The following is a 15,115-nucleotide window of genomic DNA, read 5'->3' as shown; positions in this document are numbered from 1 at the left end:
CAATATAACACCATAAGTGAAAAATTCCACATCTGACCGCATGTGGCAGGTTGCAGTCAAATGCATTTGAAACTTTGTTTCATGCTCAAAATTATTTAAAATCATGTATAAAATTACCTTCAGGCTATGTGTATAAAGTGTATATAAAACATAAATGAATTTCATGTTTAGACTTGGGTCCTATCCCCTATCCCGAAGATACTTCATTGTGTTTATGTAAATATTCCAAAATACAAAATCAAAAACCAAAACCCAAGTTTAAAACACTTCTGGTCAGTCCCAAGCATTAAAGATGAGGGAGACTCAACCTGTATCACAACCAGTATTCCACCTTGGCAAGGCCAACAGCAAGCTTAAATTACATGTGCTAATATATTCTCAGTCTCTCTGAAACTATAGTTGTCAATTTGTTATTTTGATGTTACCTCTAAGTAGTCATCAAAAATAAGAAAATACTGTGTTACATTAAGGTTATGCTATAAGTCTCAGCTAAAGGAAAGCAGCCCTAATGAATTGGTATCCCATTTCATTTATTGTTAAAATATACACCATGCATTCAATATTCAGTGTTTTTTGAAATGGTTTGAGCGTAACTCTTTAATTTAATAAGATCTTAAATACACATTCTTATTTAAAGTCATTTTTGGTTTTCACACTAAATTATACTTTTTTCCCTCTACTTTCGCATTTATTAACTCTATTCCTTAAATTATAATCATTTTTACTTTTTGTTTCTCAAGGACTTATCTCAATTTTGAGGAATCATGCTGGGGCAAGGATTGCAGTTGAAGTATTTTGCTTTTGGAGTATATAATAGTATGAATAATTTTGTGATGTTTGGGGGTTTGGATTACTTTGGGAAGATCTGTGTCATTAAACATCATAAAAATAATTCCCGTCTGTCTTGCTTCAGTTTCTAATTCCTTTCTTGACTTTTATGGTTGCAGATCTGTCAAAGCGTGGAGCATATTTTATGGGCATGTTTCATGGGGTCTTGGTTTGCAGACGCTCCTAAGAAAATATCCTTTGTGGAACCTAGGCCCTCCAAACAAAAGCTGCTGTACAATGAGGCCAGTTCTCTGTGGTCACCTGACTTAGCTGAAGCCTGTAGGCCATGAGTTATGAAAGAGATTTTTAAAAAATGAAAGTGCAAATGATATGTTTGACATAAAAGAGGTGGTTGGTTTTAGGTGTAATTTGAGAAGACTGATGGGTATGTGTGTGAGTTTAGCCGTAGCGCCCAAATGCCAGGCTACTCTCAGTATAGCCAGTACTCCCCCGAGTTGGTTCCATCAAAGGAGCCCGCTGGGTTCTCTGGAGGGCAGCCTGAGGAACAGGATATGCTCTCTAGTCCGTGCTGTGACCAGAGAACCCACTAGTACCACCGGATGGGGCTGCTGTCTTTCTCTGGTTAGGGGACCCCTCCTAGCACTACTTGGGGGACCTGCAGGTCTTGAGGAGACCTCTCTTCCCTTGTGCTGGGAACCCTGCCAACAGTAAGAAGAGTCCCAACCCTTTGCTCCTTTGGCCTGGGAGCCTTCCATCCTCCACACTGAATCTAGGGGCACCAAATTATGGTAATAAAGTTACTTTATTTATTAAAGGAAAGAACCTATGCTTAATTTCACATAGGGAATTTGGTCAAAACAGGGTCATGTCTAGGACAGGAGCTATTACTTGGTGCAGATGGGTCCTTTTCTTGATAGCTGAGTTGATGGAGCTTCTTCAACAAAATGAGGAGTTTCTGGTCCAAAATTTTTCCTTGGGATTCTGCATCTTTTAGAGTGATCCATTAGCACCGCCCCACCTCACCCCCCACCCCCACCGTGTGTGTGTGTGTGTGTGTGTGTGTGTATTTTGTTTTCTTTCTTTTTTTTTTAATATAAAAAATAGAGAAGTCTCCCTATATTGCCCTATATGCTGGTCTTGAACTCCTGGCCTCAAGTGATCTGCCGTCTTGGCCTCCCAAAGTGCTAGGCTTACAGGTATGAGCCACCGCACCCCTCCTAGTACCTGGATTTAAATCCTAGTTCTGCCATTTACAGGCTGAGTGCCTTGGACAGATAATTTAACCTTTTTGTGTCTCAGTGTCCTTATGTATAATATGGAGGTAATAATAGTATCTATCTAATAATGTTATTGTTGGTAGATAATACATTTAAAGTACATTAAATCAGTGCCTGGCACAAAATGAGCACTCAGTGGGAATTAGCTATTCTTATTCTCATCTCATTTAATTTTTTGAGGAAAGCATTGCTCCCCCTATTTCTTGCTAAGGACACTGAGGCTCAGAAAAGCAAGTGTCAGAGCCAGTTTGCAAACCCTGCTCTGTGTTGTTTCCAAATCTCAGGTTCTCTGTACCACTTCCTGTCACCCCTTGGCTGCCACCTGGTTGGCCTTGAGGCATCCCAGATAATTCAGCCTAAAGGGTTTGAAAAACATGAACTCAGAACATTTCAGAATAACAGAGCAACTGAGGTCTCTTGACAGAAGTTGGAACAATTAACCACTTCTTATTTAGGCCAACAAGAGAGGCTTTCTGCTCTTATTTCCTGTCATTGGAATGTTATGTTTGTAAACCGCATTTTTAGGAAGTCACCTCCTCCCCACCACCCCCAAATAAACTTTCCTGTTCCTTTTTCTCCAGGAACTGACACTCACTGAAATTGGAATTTTGAACTGGGATAAACATCATACTTGTTTTATTGGGATGACTTCCAGGAACAGACCGTAGGCAGTGGCAGTAGGTGTTATTGCTGGAAGTGTTGCATTCGCGGTAGGAACTCTTCATTATGAAAGCTCATTTGTTGTTGCTTAAGGGATAGGATGACGTCCTTTGTTCACTGGGTCTCCTCCCAGCCCTGCAGTTAACCAAATTGATTCCACAGCCTCGCATGGACCTACTCAACTTGTATTTGTTAAACTCCTGTGTGCTCAGTATTGCGCAGGACCCTGTGGGGTAGGGAGGGGTCACACTAAGGGGTATAAAATACAACCTGTGCCCTCTTGAAGTTTCCAGACTTACTGGGGCAATGAGATGTTAAATGAGATATTTCAAGTGTGATTCCCAAAAGGTGTTGCAAACTCGGATGTCTTTAGGGCCAGGCAGGATTTGTGACTGTCAGAAGCAGTGGAGTTTGAAATAATGGTGAGTGATGGGAGCTGGAGTGAAGTGGAGCGTGTAACACCCCACCCTCCCACAAGGTGTTCATCTTCAAATTCAAATCTAAACCAGCCAAAGGCTCTGTGGCCCACATAAAGCTGGTCTGAAGCTGGGTCTTGCCCAAAGCCACCAGTTTTGACTCCTGTTTAGTAGTATAAAGTAATGATATTGATTTACAGTGAGGTTTGTGGAATTCAATTTCATTGCTTTATAGTCAAGTCTCATTGATTGACTTAATAATATAAGGCAGTATCCGATTATGTACCAAGATACTGTTGCTTCTGTGTGTTTCAGGAGGTTAGAAACAGGTGGTATTGGGATTGGAGGCCAAGAATTTATTTTCAGTGTTTAAAAAATAGGCAGACCAGGTAGAGAAGAGATTTGGGAGAGTGAAGCAATTGGGGAGAGTGTAATGAAGCATATGCGTATGGAGAAGAGGAAATGTCTTCCGGGGTATCTTCTGAAGTGTCCTAAATATTCAGGTGAGTATTTTCAACTTTGTGCTGTAGACAATAAGAAGCCATTAGAGTTTTGGAGCCAGAAAGCAAAGTATTAACCTGATGATCTTGTGCAGGATGGTTTGGGGGTAGGTAGAGGCTGGCAGTGGGGAGACTCTGACAAAGCCTTTGAAGAAGTCTGAAAATTAGGGCAATAGAACCTGAACTGAGTAGGAGAGTCACAGGAAAGAGAAGGGCTGATTAGATACCAGGGCTGGGAAGACATCATGAGACAACTTATTTTAGGGGTGCTTAAAAACCTGTGGGTGTATAGGGGAGGTACCTGGCCCTTTTAAGGAAGAAGTGGTTAAGTCAGGTGGCCTGGGCTTGTTACAAAGTGAAGGTGAACTACTTAGTCAGCAGAATAAAGTATTGATGGAGAGAATAATTGCCCTGCAGAAATAAGGACACAGTGTCCTTCATTTTGTGGATTCATATTCTTCATGATGTGTGAGGCAAGATGAACTGAAGGACTAAGAGAACAAAATAGGAGCTCAAATGAAATCCTTTAGGGACTTTTGTTTTTGTGGTCTCTTTTTGGCCAGGGAGATAGAATAGGGAACACTCAGAATTAGTAGGGGGTGGGGTGGGTGTTTCAGAAGCAATGGAGGCCTTGTCTGGGATTTTGTTTCGTATTTTTTTAATCCCTCTGAATCTTGTTCTTATCGTGAAGGCCTCATGGTTGTAAATAGAATTTAGAGGATTATCAAAATACAAGTTGTTTATTCAAGAATTACTTGGGAAGAGAAAATGCAGGAGTACACCACGTCCAGTGATTCACGTCTGGACAGAGGCTAAGTCTTGGGTCACTCACTTCACGAAGAGGCATCACTGTTCACTCAGGGGCTCCCACCTGAGGCCCAGAGCAGAGGGATTCAAATAAATGGACCAACCTCTATAGACCTGCCTTGCAACCTCAAACCTTTTGGGGACAAAAGCAAGAAGAAATGTTTATGATCCTAGATTGTAGGGGAAATAATGGTGATTTTTAAAAACACAATTCCCAATCTGGGAAAGAGAGACTACAGAAAAGATTGATGAGATTGATTTTGGATAAATTCAGTTTAAAAAGATGGTGGAAAGGCCAACAAGAAGTGGTCAGTAGAAGTTGGAAGTGGGGATCTGAGGTTTGGCTTGGAGATCAGTGCAGGAGAAACCAAGGGCAGCTGTAGATTTTGTGGATACGCATTGTTGTTAATCATCTGCATAGAGATGGTAGTTGAATCCATAATATTGGAGGAGTATCTGGTGGAGAGAGAAAGACCAGAAGCATGTGAGCTTGTTCATTCATTCCACAAATATTTGAGGGGACCCTGTGTGTGTGGTACAGGCAGAGATGAGACCCACAGCAAGGGAGCAGCAGGAGGAGGAGGTTACAAAAGTGATGGAAGAGTGGTGGGAAAGGGTCAGGTGGGGCAGAACCTCGTAATGTCTTGGAAGCCAAGGAAAAATAACTTAGTGGAATATAAAGCTAACCGATAGTGACAAATGTTGCAGAAGAGTGAAAATTGACGACTGAGAAAATGCCTTTTGGATTTCATGAGCAGGGCATCGATGACCTCGGAGTTTCAGGAGTGCTGTGGAAGCCCGACTGTAGGGGATTAGGTGTTTGTGAGTGGGGAGGAAATGGAGTCACAGCATAAAGAACAAAAAGCAGCCCCTAAAATTTTGCAAGAAAAGGAAAAGAGAAATAGGGTTCCAGTTTTTATTCTGACTCCCCATCCCTGGTTTTGGAAAAGAAAGGGATTTTGGGGAGAGTTAGGATTTGAGTGAAACATTTAAAGGTGATATGAGGGAGGGACACAATGATATTGTATACCATAAAGGAGGTGAGGCTGGGCAGCTAGATGAGATGGGAGATAATCTAGACATATTTAAAATTAATTTTTGCTAGAATGGGAAAACAAACAGGCAATTTGAGGGAGCAAATTTGGTTGTATCAAATAAAATGTTATGATTAGAAAAGATAAACAGCTTGTAAAGAGGTGACGATTGGATACTATCATGCATTTCCTCTTACTTTTTAGACATTTTGAAGCACTATATCTTAATAGTTAGGAAAAGACTTGGAATCATGTGAGTCCCAGCTCTGTGAACTTGGGCAAATTACTTAACCTCCCTAAGCCACAGTTTCCTCAACTGGGAAACAGACGGTAATATGACCTGCCTAATAGAAGTGTTAAGAAGAATGCGTGAGACTATGCATGTAAAGTATTTAGTACAATGCAGCATATAATTAGCACTTGGTATTAGCAGTGATTCATTTTTTCTTAAACCACTTTATTCAGGTGTGATTGGCATACTAAAGGTGTACATATTTAGCATGTACAACTTGGTGAGTTGTGAAACCATCACCAAAGTCCATGCCATAAACCTATCATCTTCAAAAGTTTCCTCTCACCTTCTTTATTAATTAATTATTTTGGGGGGTATGATAAGAACACAATGTAAAAGCTACTATATTAGCAAATTTGTAAGTATACAATGCGGTATTAAGTATAGCTACTATGCTATGCAGTAGATCTAGCCAATGATTCTTATCTGCTTTGAACATTTAGACCACCCCACACTTGAGTTATAATTAATATTTTAGTACTCCTGGCACTCTCTGCCTTATAAGGCCTGGTGAAGAACAGTGACACTGCAGCCAAATGGCTGAGCCATCTATTTGTTGTGTGGTCTTTGGGGAAGTTGCTTAATGTTTTGTGCTAGTTTCTTCATTTGTAAAAAGGAGATAATAATAGTACCCACTTTATGATGCTGTTATGAAATTAAATGAATTAATATTTGAGTGGTAAGAACACTGCTTGCCACATAGTAATTGCAATGCCAACATTTGCTGAGTAAATAAAAATGTTCTTCCTCTGTGTCTTTTTTTTTTTGAGATGGAATCTCGCTCTGTCACCCAGGCTGGAGTGCAGTGGCGTGATCTCAGCTCACTACGAACTCTGCCTCTAGGGTTCAAGCCATTCTCCTGCCTCAGCCTCCCGAGTAGCTGGAACTACAGGCATGTGCCACTACAGCTGGCTAATTTTTGTATTTTTAGTAGAGACGGGGTTTCATCGTGTTGGCCAGGCTGGTCTCAAACCCCTGACCTCAGGTGATCCACCCGCCTCAGCCTCCCGAAGTGCTGGAATTACAGGCCTGAGCCACTGTGCTCGGCTTGTTGTTGCTGTTTTTCCTTCTGGGCTCAGGACATCCCACTTGCTTGGGCACTCATCCTGGCAGGGAGGAATCTCAGGGGATACCTGCAGCTGTTAGGTCAGCACCTTAAAAGAAACTGGATCTTGATTTGCCTTAGAGTGTCATCTCTAGGAAAGGTAATGATGCCCAAGAATAGGGTAGTGACTGCCTGGATTGATATAGAAGCAAACATTTTCTTAGTGGCAAGAAAAGCAGACTAAATATCCTTGCAGGCTGAGTCAGCATTGTTTGCATGTCTAATTTTTTCATCAACTTCTGTGGCATGTTTTTCTAACTTAACTGTTCTCTTCTGATGGAGCAGAGAGCCTTGGGTTTGTGATTCATGTGAAATTGACACATTCTTTCTACCTTAACCTTTCTGGCTAAAATAGGAAATGGGAGGATTAGCTCCAAAGTACCTGAGAGGTAAAGCCAACTTGGCATGCTGGGAAGGCAGAAGCAGGTGTTGAGGATGAATCAGCCAGTGTCCCTCCATCGCTGACTGGTATTGCCTTCTTTTATCACATGAATTTATACAGTAGCACTTCTCTGACATCCGTCAGACTTGCCTAGTTTCCTAAAGACCTGGACAGGATAACCTCGGATTCATTTTGGAGAACCTTTATAATTTTTTTTAAGCCCTTGGCTCAGAAAGGCCTTTTGGCTGGCCTTTTGTTATTCTTGCCAAGCTAAGCTAATAGCCTTGGAAACACAACACAAGGGCTCTTTAAATAAAAGTTATGTTTGAATGCTTGGAGGAGGATCAAAGTCATCTTTAAAATGTGCATGCCTTGAGCTCTTTGTGAAGGCATGCTCATAAACTGGAAGGAGTAGTACCTTTCTCCAGCGACTGCCCTCCCAAGATGACTGAAGTCATTTCAATCTGTCTTACCTTCACCTTGGAAAAGGTAACTTTCTACGGGGCACAGACAAAGACAAAGCAAATCCTGGCTGGTGTTATATCTCCAGACCTCTTGCACCTTCCTCTGCAGCCAGACCCTTGACCCTGAAATGCTCAGATGATGCAACTCTGTGTCACATTCCCTGAAGTGCCCTGAAGCCTTGGTAATGGCTTTCCTGCGTTATGGAGGAACGGCAGCTATCAGAGCCTGCAGTCTGACAGGAAAACGCAGCTTCTTGGAGGGAAAATGGGGGACAGGCATCCAGATACTACTGCTCAGTTTAGTTGATTCTGCATTTAGTTCCAGGGTTATTTGCCTGCCTCCATTTTTTGATAAACAGTACTTTTGTGAGGCAACTTTCTCTCTAGGTAATATCCTGGAGTTGTCCCCATGGGGCTAGAGCTTCCGAGCTGCACGCTGCCGGGGCCTTCTGGAAACCAGTGGAATTTCTCTAGAAGAGGCAATGGTATTCCTTTCTCATTTTCTCCAGCCAGAATAATCAAAGGAATGTAAATGTTTATCTTGTCTTTTGGGGGTTTATTCATAACTGTTTTGAACTTGGTGTGGCAGGCCAAGTGGAGATTTGTAGATGAAACCATAAGTGTCACCCTAATTCTGGAGAGACACCTTCCAAATCACACATGACAATGGTTTGCCCTCGTGATGGAAGAAATGGGACATCAACTGTGTGGTTAGATTTCACTGCTTGCTTAGGAGTTTTGTGGCACTGTGCATGCAGCCTAGGCCATTGAGAAATGTCCTGATCATTTCCATCCCTGATGGATAACTTTATACACTTAGGTACACTCACCCAATTCCATATACAGGTCAATGTGTTGTTCCCAGCCAGGGACGGTGCCTCACGCCTGTAATCCCAGCACTTTGGGAGGCCGAGGCAGGCAGATCACCTGAGGTCAGGAGTTTGAGACCAGCCTGGCCAACATGGCGAAACCCTGTCTCTACCAAAAATACAAAAATTAGCTGGGCGTGGTGGTGCACGCCTGTAATCCCAGCTACTCGGGAGGCTGAGGCAGGAGAATCACTTCAACCTAGGAGGCAGAGGTTGCAGTGAACCAAGATCGCAGCACTGCACTCCAGCCTCGGTGACAGAGTGAGACTCTGTCTCAAAATATATAAATATATAGTTCCCAAAGCTAATTGAACAAGGCCTGCTTCTTCTTTATATTATCTGGCTTTCACTTTAAAAATCTAAGATTGCAGAGAGGTACATTTCCTCCCACAGGGTATATTAAAAAGCTCCAGGTAGGGCCCTGCTTCCATCAGGTGAGGACACTGTTTTTGAATAGTCACACAAGATTTATAGGCTGACTGCAAAAGTGAACTTCATGCTGGACTCTCATTTTCAGGATGTATGAAGGGGTGTTATGTGAAGGTACATCTCAGCTTCACACAGCCCAAGCATCTCAAATCCCTGTCTGTGTCTCAGGGCATAGGAAATGACTACGAACACTTATTTTTTGTTTACCTCCTACATGACACTTTATAGGAAAAATTTCAGTTTGCTACCCTTTAGATTAAAATGTCCCATTTCTGGAAGAGTTTCACCTTTATAGAATGGGGGCTGTTTACGAATCTCACTAGGTTGGGTATACTGTTTGCTCTGAGAACTCAGCCAGCACCAAGTGGTAGGAGCTTCATTCCTTCACCACATCAGGGACATGGATCCTAAAACACTGGAAGAGCAATTGCATCTCTATGGATTACCCATGTTAATAAATGGGGGAGGGAGAAGGGTGTAGTTTTTTCCCAGAAGCAGGGGTGGGGAGAAGAGACACTAGCATTTATTAGACATAGTCTGTAACAGAGTCTTTGCTACATGCATTTTCTCATTGACCACTGAAAGCAGTCCCGTGAGGAAAGAATTTTTATTCCTATTTCATAGAAGAGGAAACCAAGGCTTAGGTTGTTGGCAAGGGACACAAAGCTGGTAAGGAATCAGAGCTGTGTGCATACTCATTGTATTCCATAGTCCCTTGCTGGGCAGTTGGGGAATACAGAATATCAATCCTGTTGCATAGAAGCTTCTAGCAGCCTTCCAAGGCTCCGAAGGATCACTTCCTGTCTCCTGTTCCAGGAGGGAAGATTCTTGAGCCCCTGCAAAGCAAACACTGCAGCCGGCCTACTGCCTGAGTATAAGCCAAGCACACTCCCCATGGCTCTTCTAAGAATCGGGGTGTGCTTTAATAAAGGGCCTTGTACCCACTGGACTAATAAAGATTTGCTGGAAGAATAAAGTCATTTGTCAGCTGATAACACCATTTCTCTATTCATGAGTAAACTCTAGGCAAAATCAAAATCACATGGAGACCCAGGGGCACCAGCTCTTCCAAACAAATATCTTTTTCTAAGGAATTGTGTTGTTGAGTATTTTCTCCCATGTTGTACACAAAGGAAACTACCCGGTATTCCTTTGGCCAGGTAGCAATAGGTATTTTTCTGAGGAGATAGGATCCTCTCAGTGGGAAATAGGGAGCTGTTCATTCCTTTGTTGTCTGTCACAGCAAGTAAGTCCATTGCCCCCTGCAGAATCCCCTCATGTCTGAGGTATTCTAGGCAGGACTGCACCATCCCATCAGAGATCACTCTGAACACAGCCATTTGTAGCTTGTAATCTTATTTCAGAGGGCAGGATTGGTCCTTTAGTGAAACCAAGCCACCATCATATTGAGAGGTAAGACTTTTTTTGTTGTTGTTAAATATAGGGTCTCTGTCACTCAGACTGGAGTGCAGTGGCGCTATCACAGCTCACTGCAGCCTCAACTTCCCCAGGCTCAGGTGATCCTCCCACCTAAGCCTACTGAGTAGCTGGGACTCCAGGCACACACCATCACTCCCGGCTAATTTTTGTATATTTTTGTAGAGACGGAGTCTTTCTGTGTTGCCCATGCTGGTCTTGAATTTCTGGCCTCAAGCAATCTGCCTGCCTCGGCCTCCCAAAGTGCTGGGATTATAGGGGTGAGCCACTGCGTCCAGCCGACTATCTCTTACTGTAGTAACTTCTAACAAAATCCTACTTTCATCTCCGCCACAAAATATGCATGCAGCTGTTCATAATGGCACTGTATTTCCGCCTTGTAATCCCATTGGCTAACATGAACAATCGGATTATCTTTCCTCAAGCCTCGCTTTTTCATTCTTGGGGTAAAAAGTTTTGAAAACAATAATCCAGCTAGGCACACTGGCTCACGCTTGTAATCCTAGCACTTTGTGGGGATGAGGCAGGGGAATCACTTGAGGTCAGGAGTTCAAGACAAGTGTGGGCAGCATATTGAGACCCTGTTTCTACAAAAAATAGAAAAATTAGCTGGAGTAATGGTATGTGCCTGTAGTTCCACCTACTCAGGAGGCTGAGGTTTGAGCCCAGTAGGAGGAGGCTGCAGTGACCTGAGATCATGCCACTGCACTCCAACCTGGGTGACAGAGCGAGATTATATCTCAACAAACAAACAAACAAACAAAAAACTGTGTAAAATCTAATTCAACTGATCATATCTCTGCCTTCCCACACCCATCCAAGTAAGTTAAAACAACAGATAACAAGAAGAAAAAGGCGGGGGGAAAGAATGAGGGAAGTGTTTATTGAGACTGAAATGGAACATTGTTCTCTTTTATGAGTTAACAGCAGTGTGTTAAGAGGCTGGTTACAAACTGACTCCAAAATGATAACTCGCAGCTCATGAACAGCTCTGCCAACTCTAGTGCCACTAATTGGGGCATCCTAGTAAGGGGTAGAACCATTTAGCCCAAGAGAAATTACTGATTCAATTTCATTTACATTTAGATTTATTTCTTATAAACAATAGCAATATTTGCATTTTAAAATTCACATTGAATCATTATTTACTATTTATGATGTTTACATAACAATTCAGTATCATTATGTTGTAGATTTCAGATGTAGGTGGTCAATACTGAGTACTTATTTACTCTTCTGCTATCTTTGGCACAATTTCTCGTTTCTTAAACATGAAAGCACAGGTTTAAGTTGGCTACACAATACTGCAGAAACATGACTATTTTGGATCTCAGTGTAAGTACAAGTTTATGTTAAGCATTATTTACAAGATGAGAACTGAAGCACAGACTTTAATAAACTATCTTCATAAATTAGCAGAATGACAAGCAGAAAATGTAATGAATAGGGCCAAGATTACCAGTTAGAACAGTCCTCCCTGGAGGAGAAGACGAGTGTCATAGAATGGAACTATTTTCCCCGAACCACTGATATCAGTTTATGTCATGGGATTTACTCTGCAAGAACCCAGGTTAGGGGCAGGTCTTTTTCTGCAATGTGGCTTGTTCAACCCATGGAATCTTTATTAAAATACAACTTAGTTGGTAGCTGGCCAACATTATTTGGGCCCTGATAACAGAAGTGCAAGGATGGCAAAGTACTGGCCTCTTTGAGTATGAATGAACTTGGAAGAATAAAGCCTTCCAGTTGGATGAAAGCACATCCAGCCTTTTGTGAGTGACAGCTTTGTATATAATCTTATGCAGAGCTAATATGGATTGCCTCGAGGCAGCTCAAATCTGGAAATTGTAAATGAATGGCTCTGCCACCTTGGAGTATCACCATAGTACATCTTTGCTTTAGGGCTGATATACAGATGTGAAACGATCAAACAACATGATTTCTCATTCTAGTGCTTCTGAGAAAGGAGTTCTGATAAGCCCCAAAGCAGACCTGGGTTGGAATTGTGGTTATTATTCAAGTACAAGGAGAACTCTTTATTTCACATTGACGGTTCAGTTCTGATCTCTGTCTGGCAAATTATATGAAAATAATAAATATATACATATATATATATATATATAGCTCTACGCTGAACACTGGGTTAATAGTTACCAGCGTCCCAATACAGTACATTGAAAAAAGAATCCTTCTCCCTTTCTTCCAAACCCTATGCCCATCTTAAAACTTATTGCAGAACTATGCTGGTCTGTTTTCTTTGAAATTGGCTGGAGATAAGTTAAAAATGGACATTTTGGCACATTAACTGGGGAGAGGTGGTTGAGATGCATTATAATTTATAAAAAAGTGAAAGGTCAAAGGAAATTCATGCCAATAGAAAGCCTGAGTAAACATTTGTAACCAATGACAGAATATTTTTTTTAAACCCAAAACACTTGTCTATGCACGAGAAAGCATTTTCTTTTTCATATCCATTACCTAATTCTAATAGTTATTACTTTATGTACTTCCAAACTTTGTCTCTTATAGAATTTCTAAAACTCAGATAATAGAACTTTGCTTTTAATGGATTTCCCTTCATCTTACCCCACACCCAAATCCCAAAACCCGGAGAGCAAAGGCTGTGAATCCAAATATAGAAAATAATCTGGAGGTCTGTATATCAAATCAAATGAACACCTGGCCATTAGCGTTTTTCTTTTCCTTAACCAGTGTTTGAGATGACTCTCATGGAAATGTCCTTCCTTGTTTTCAGTTATCTGCAGCCAGGGGCCCTAGAACTGTGAGGTCTGGGTGAATGAGATGGTGTCAGACTTGTCTACTGCAAAGCCTCCATTGACATAAGACTTCTTGGTGTCTGAGTCTTCGTTGTCAAGGATTGTAGATTCCAAGGCAAAGGGATTCACAATGTTGACTTCAGATGAAACATCCATCTGCTCCAGCTCCTTCTTGGAGAGCTTTTCCACGATGCCTGTCCCAAAAGCATCACCAAGGACGTTGACCATGGTCCTGAACCGGTCCCTGGGGAGAGATGGGAGGCGTCAGACAGGAGGCCCAGATTTCATTTTCCTTCATCATCGGAGAGATGCAAGGACCTGACATGTTCAGTTTAGATTTAAGTAAATGCAGAAAGTGCTGTCCTTATGACTGACTTACTGAAGGCTCCTCACAGGCCTGGGGTTGTTCATAAAGGCATAGCATGAGCTCTCCCAAAGCAGCAATGATTTCCCTAAGTCTCCCTAAATTCCCTCCTCTTTCCCAAAGAAACATGAATAGAGTTGTTCCAGATATTTTCTGGGGGAACTGAGGGAGGTTCAGAATTCAGTAAGTTTTTCAGCCCTAACCTCTGTGTGGTTTTCTAGATTCAATGCAAATGCCATTGTGGGCTGTCTTTGGGCAAAGGTCAGAGAACTTGGGTGTTTTGTGGGTGGTGTATGTACCATGTGCATGTGGGGTATGTGTGTGTGTGTTCAGGTCTATGGTGTACTTGTTTATTTACCAATCTAGGTCACTCTACTTATGAGCAAACCAGGAGGCACGGCGCAGAGCACGGGGTCGGAAAACACAGGTTAGCCCAGGAATGGATTTCTCCGTGAGCCACCCTCATCCGGTCTTAACTCCCAGAGAGCCTGGGGAAGAGACCGGTGACAGGAAGACAGGTAGAGAAGGCACACTGCAGAGGAGAGGATCCATTTTGATACTGGTGCTTTGTTGATAGCAACTGCATGCAGGGGGAATCTTGTGAAAACTACACCTGCAGAACAGAAAAGGCTGACAATGCTTACACATGGCCACACTGGATGCCCTTCTGTTATTTAGAACAAGTCCAGGGATTGAACTGGACCTAGTGTCTTTTTATCCCATACCTCCAATTGGACCTTTGACTCATCCGGGTATCTTGGCAGTGAAGGTAACTGGTTCTAGGAAGACTCAGGGAAAGGAGAAAAGTGCAAATCCACCATCATCACTAGAAAGAACCAAATCTTGCCTCAATGCTAGGATATCTTTGCAAGAAGGGTGCCACCTCATTTGGGCCTATAGCCCAGTTAGCTACTGAGGCCCCCCCAACCCATGACACAGCTTCCAAGCCAGGTGCAGAGGCTTTGCCATCTGAAATGTGAATCTGTGTTTTCAAGCCCACATAGGATGTCTCTGCTTCCCTTTCCATCTTATCTATCACCTGCAAACTACAGTACCTAGCACTGTACTCCCCAGTGAGCCTGAGCTGGTTCTGAGCAAAGGCTCCATGTGGAGTGATACTTACCTGCAATGCCAGGGGACAGAGCCAGACCTAGATGCTGCAAGACCCATGCACAGAAGTGGGCATCAAGGGTAAAGCTAGGAGCCAAGCTGGTTCTGACTTTAATCTTGAGGGTCACTAAAGGTACGTTCTCACACAGATGTTCTGCTGTATTCTGTGTGTGTGTGTGTGTGTGTGTGTGTGTGTATGTGAGAGAGAGAGAGAGAGAGAGAGAAAGTGTTGTTGATTGGGGCCTGAATAGTCCAACTCATTCTAATCATAACAATGAAACTTGCCATTTATTGAGTATGTATGGTCTGCCCGATACTGTTCTAGACACTCCATTCACATAAGCTCACTCAGTCCTTAAAACAACCCAATGAGATAGGCAGATTTTTTCCCATCTCACAGATT

General features: G+C 42.4%; 2 protein-coding genes across 6 annotated transcripts in view; one reads left to right on the top strand and one right to left on the bottom strand.

Moving 5' to 3' along the window:
- The window catches only part of SPATA6L (spermatogenesis associated 6 like), an 82,593-nt gene extending 69,296 nt beyond the window's left edge, over positions 1-13,297 (top strand). The window contains exon 14 of one of the 3 annotated variants that reach the window (XR_638542.4): positions 13,217-13,297. The gene's annotated coding sequence lies outside the window, so the exon portion shown is untranslated. Of the gene's footprint in view, positions 1-740; positions 893-2,647; positions 2,773-13,216 lie in introns of those variants that run through there. The other 2 variants (XR_002517611.2, XR_638543.3) reach the window with 2 other exon arrangements.
- The window catches only part of SLC1A1 (solute carrier family 1 member 1), a 93,024-nt gene continuing 89,233 nt past the window's right edge, over positions 11,325-15,115 (bottom strand). For all 3 annotated transcript variants that reach the window (XM_017949893.3, XM_017949892.3, XM_017949894.3), the window contains one exon: positions 11,325-13,482. In XM_017949893.3, the coding sequence (XP_017805382.1) occupies positions 13,236-13,482 (247 nt within the window). In that variant the 3' untranslated portion in view covers positions 11,325-13,235. The remainder of the gene's footprint in view (positions 13,483-15,115) is intronic.

The sequence above is a fragment of the Papio anubis genome, chromosome 13, assembly GCF_008728515.1.
Source record: "Papio anubis isolate 15944 chromosome 13, Panubis1.0, whole genome shotgun sequence".
Taxonomy (NCBI): Eukaryota; Metazoa; Chordata; class Mammalia; order Primates; family Cercopithecidae; genus Papio; species Papio anubis.
Note: the sequence above shows the minus strand (reverse complement) of the source record. Positions and strands in the feature narration are given on the sequence as shown.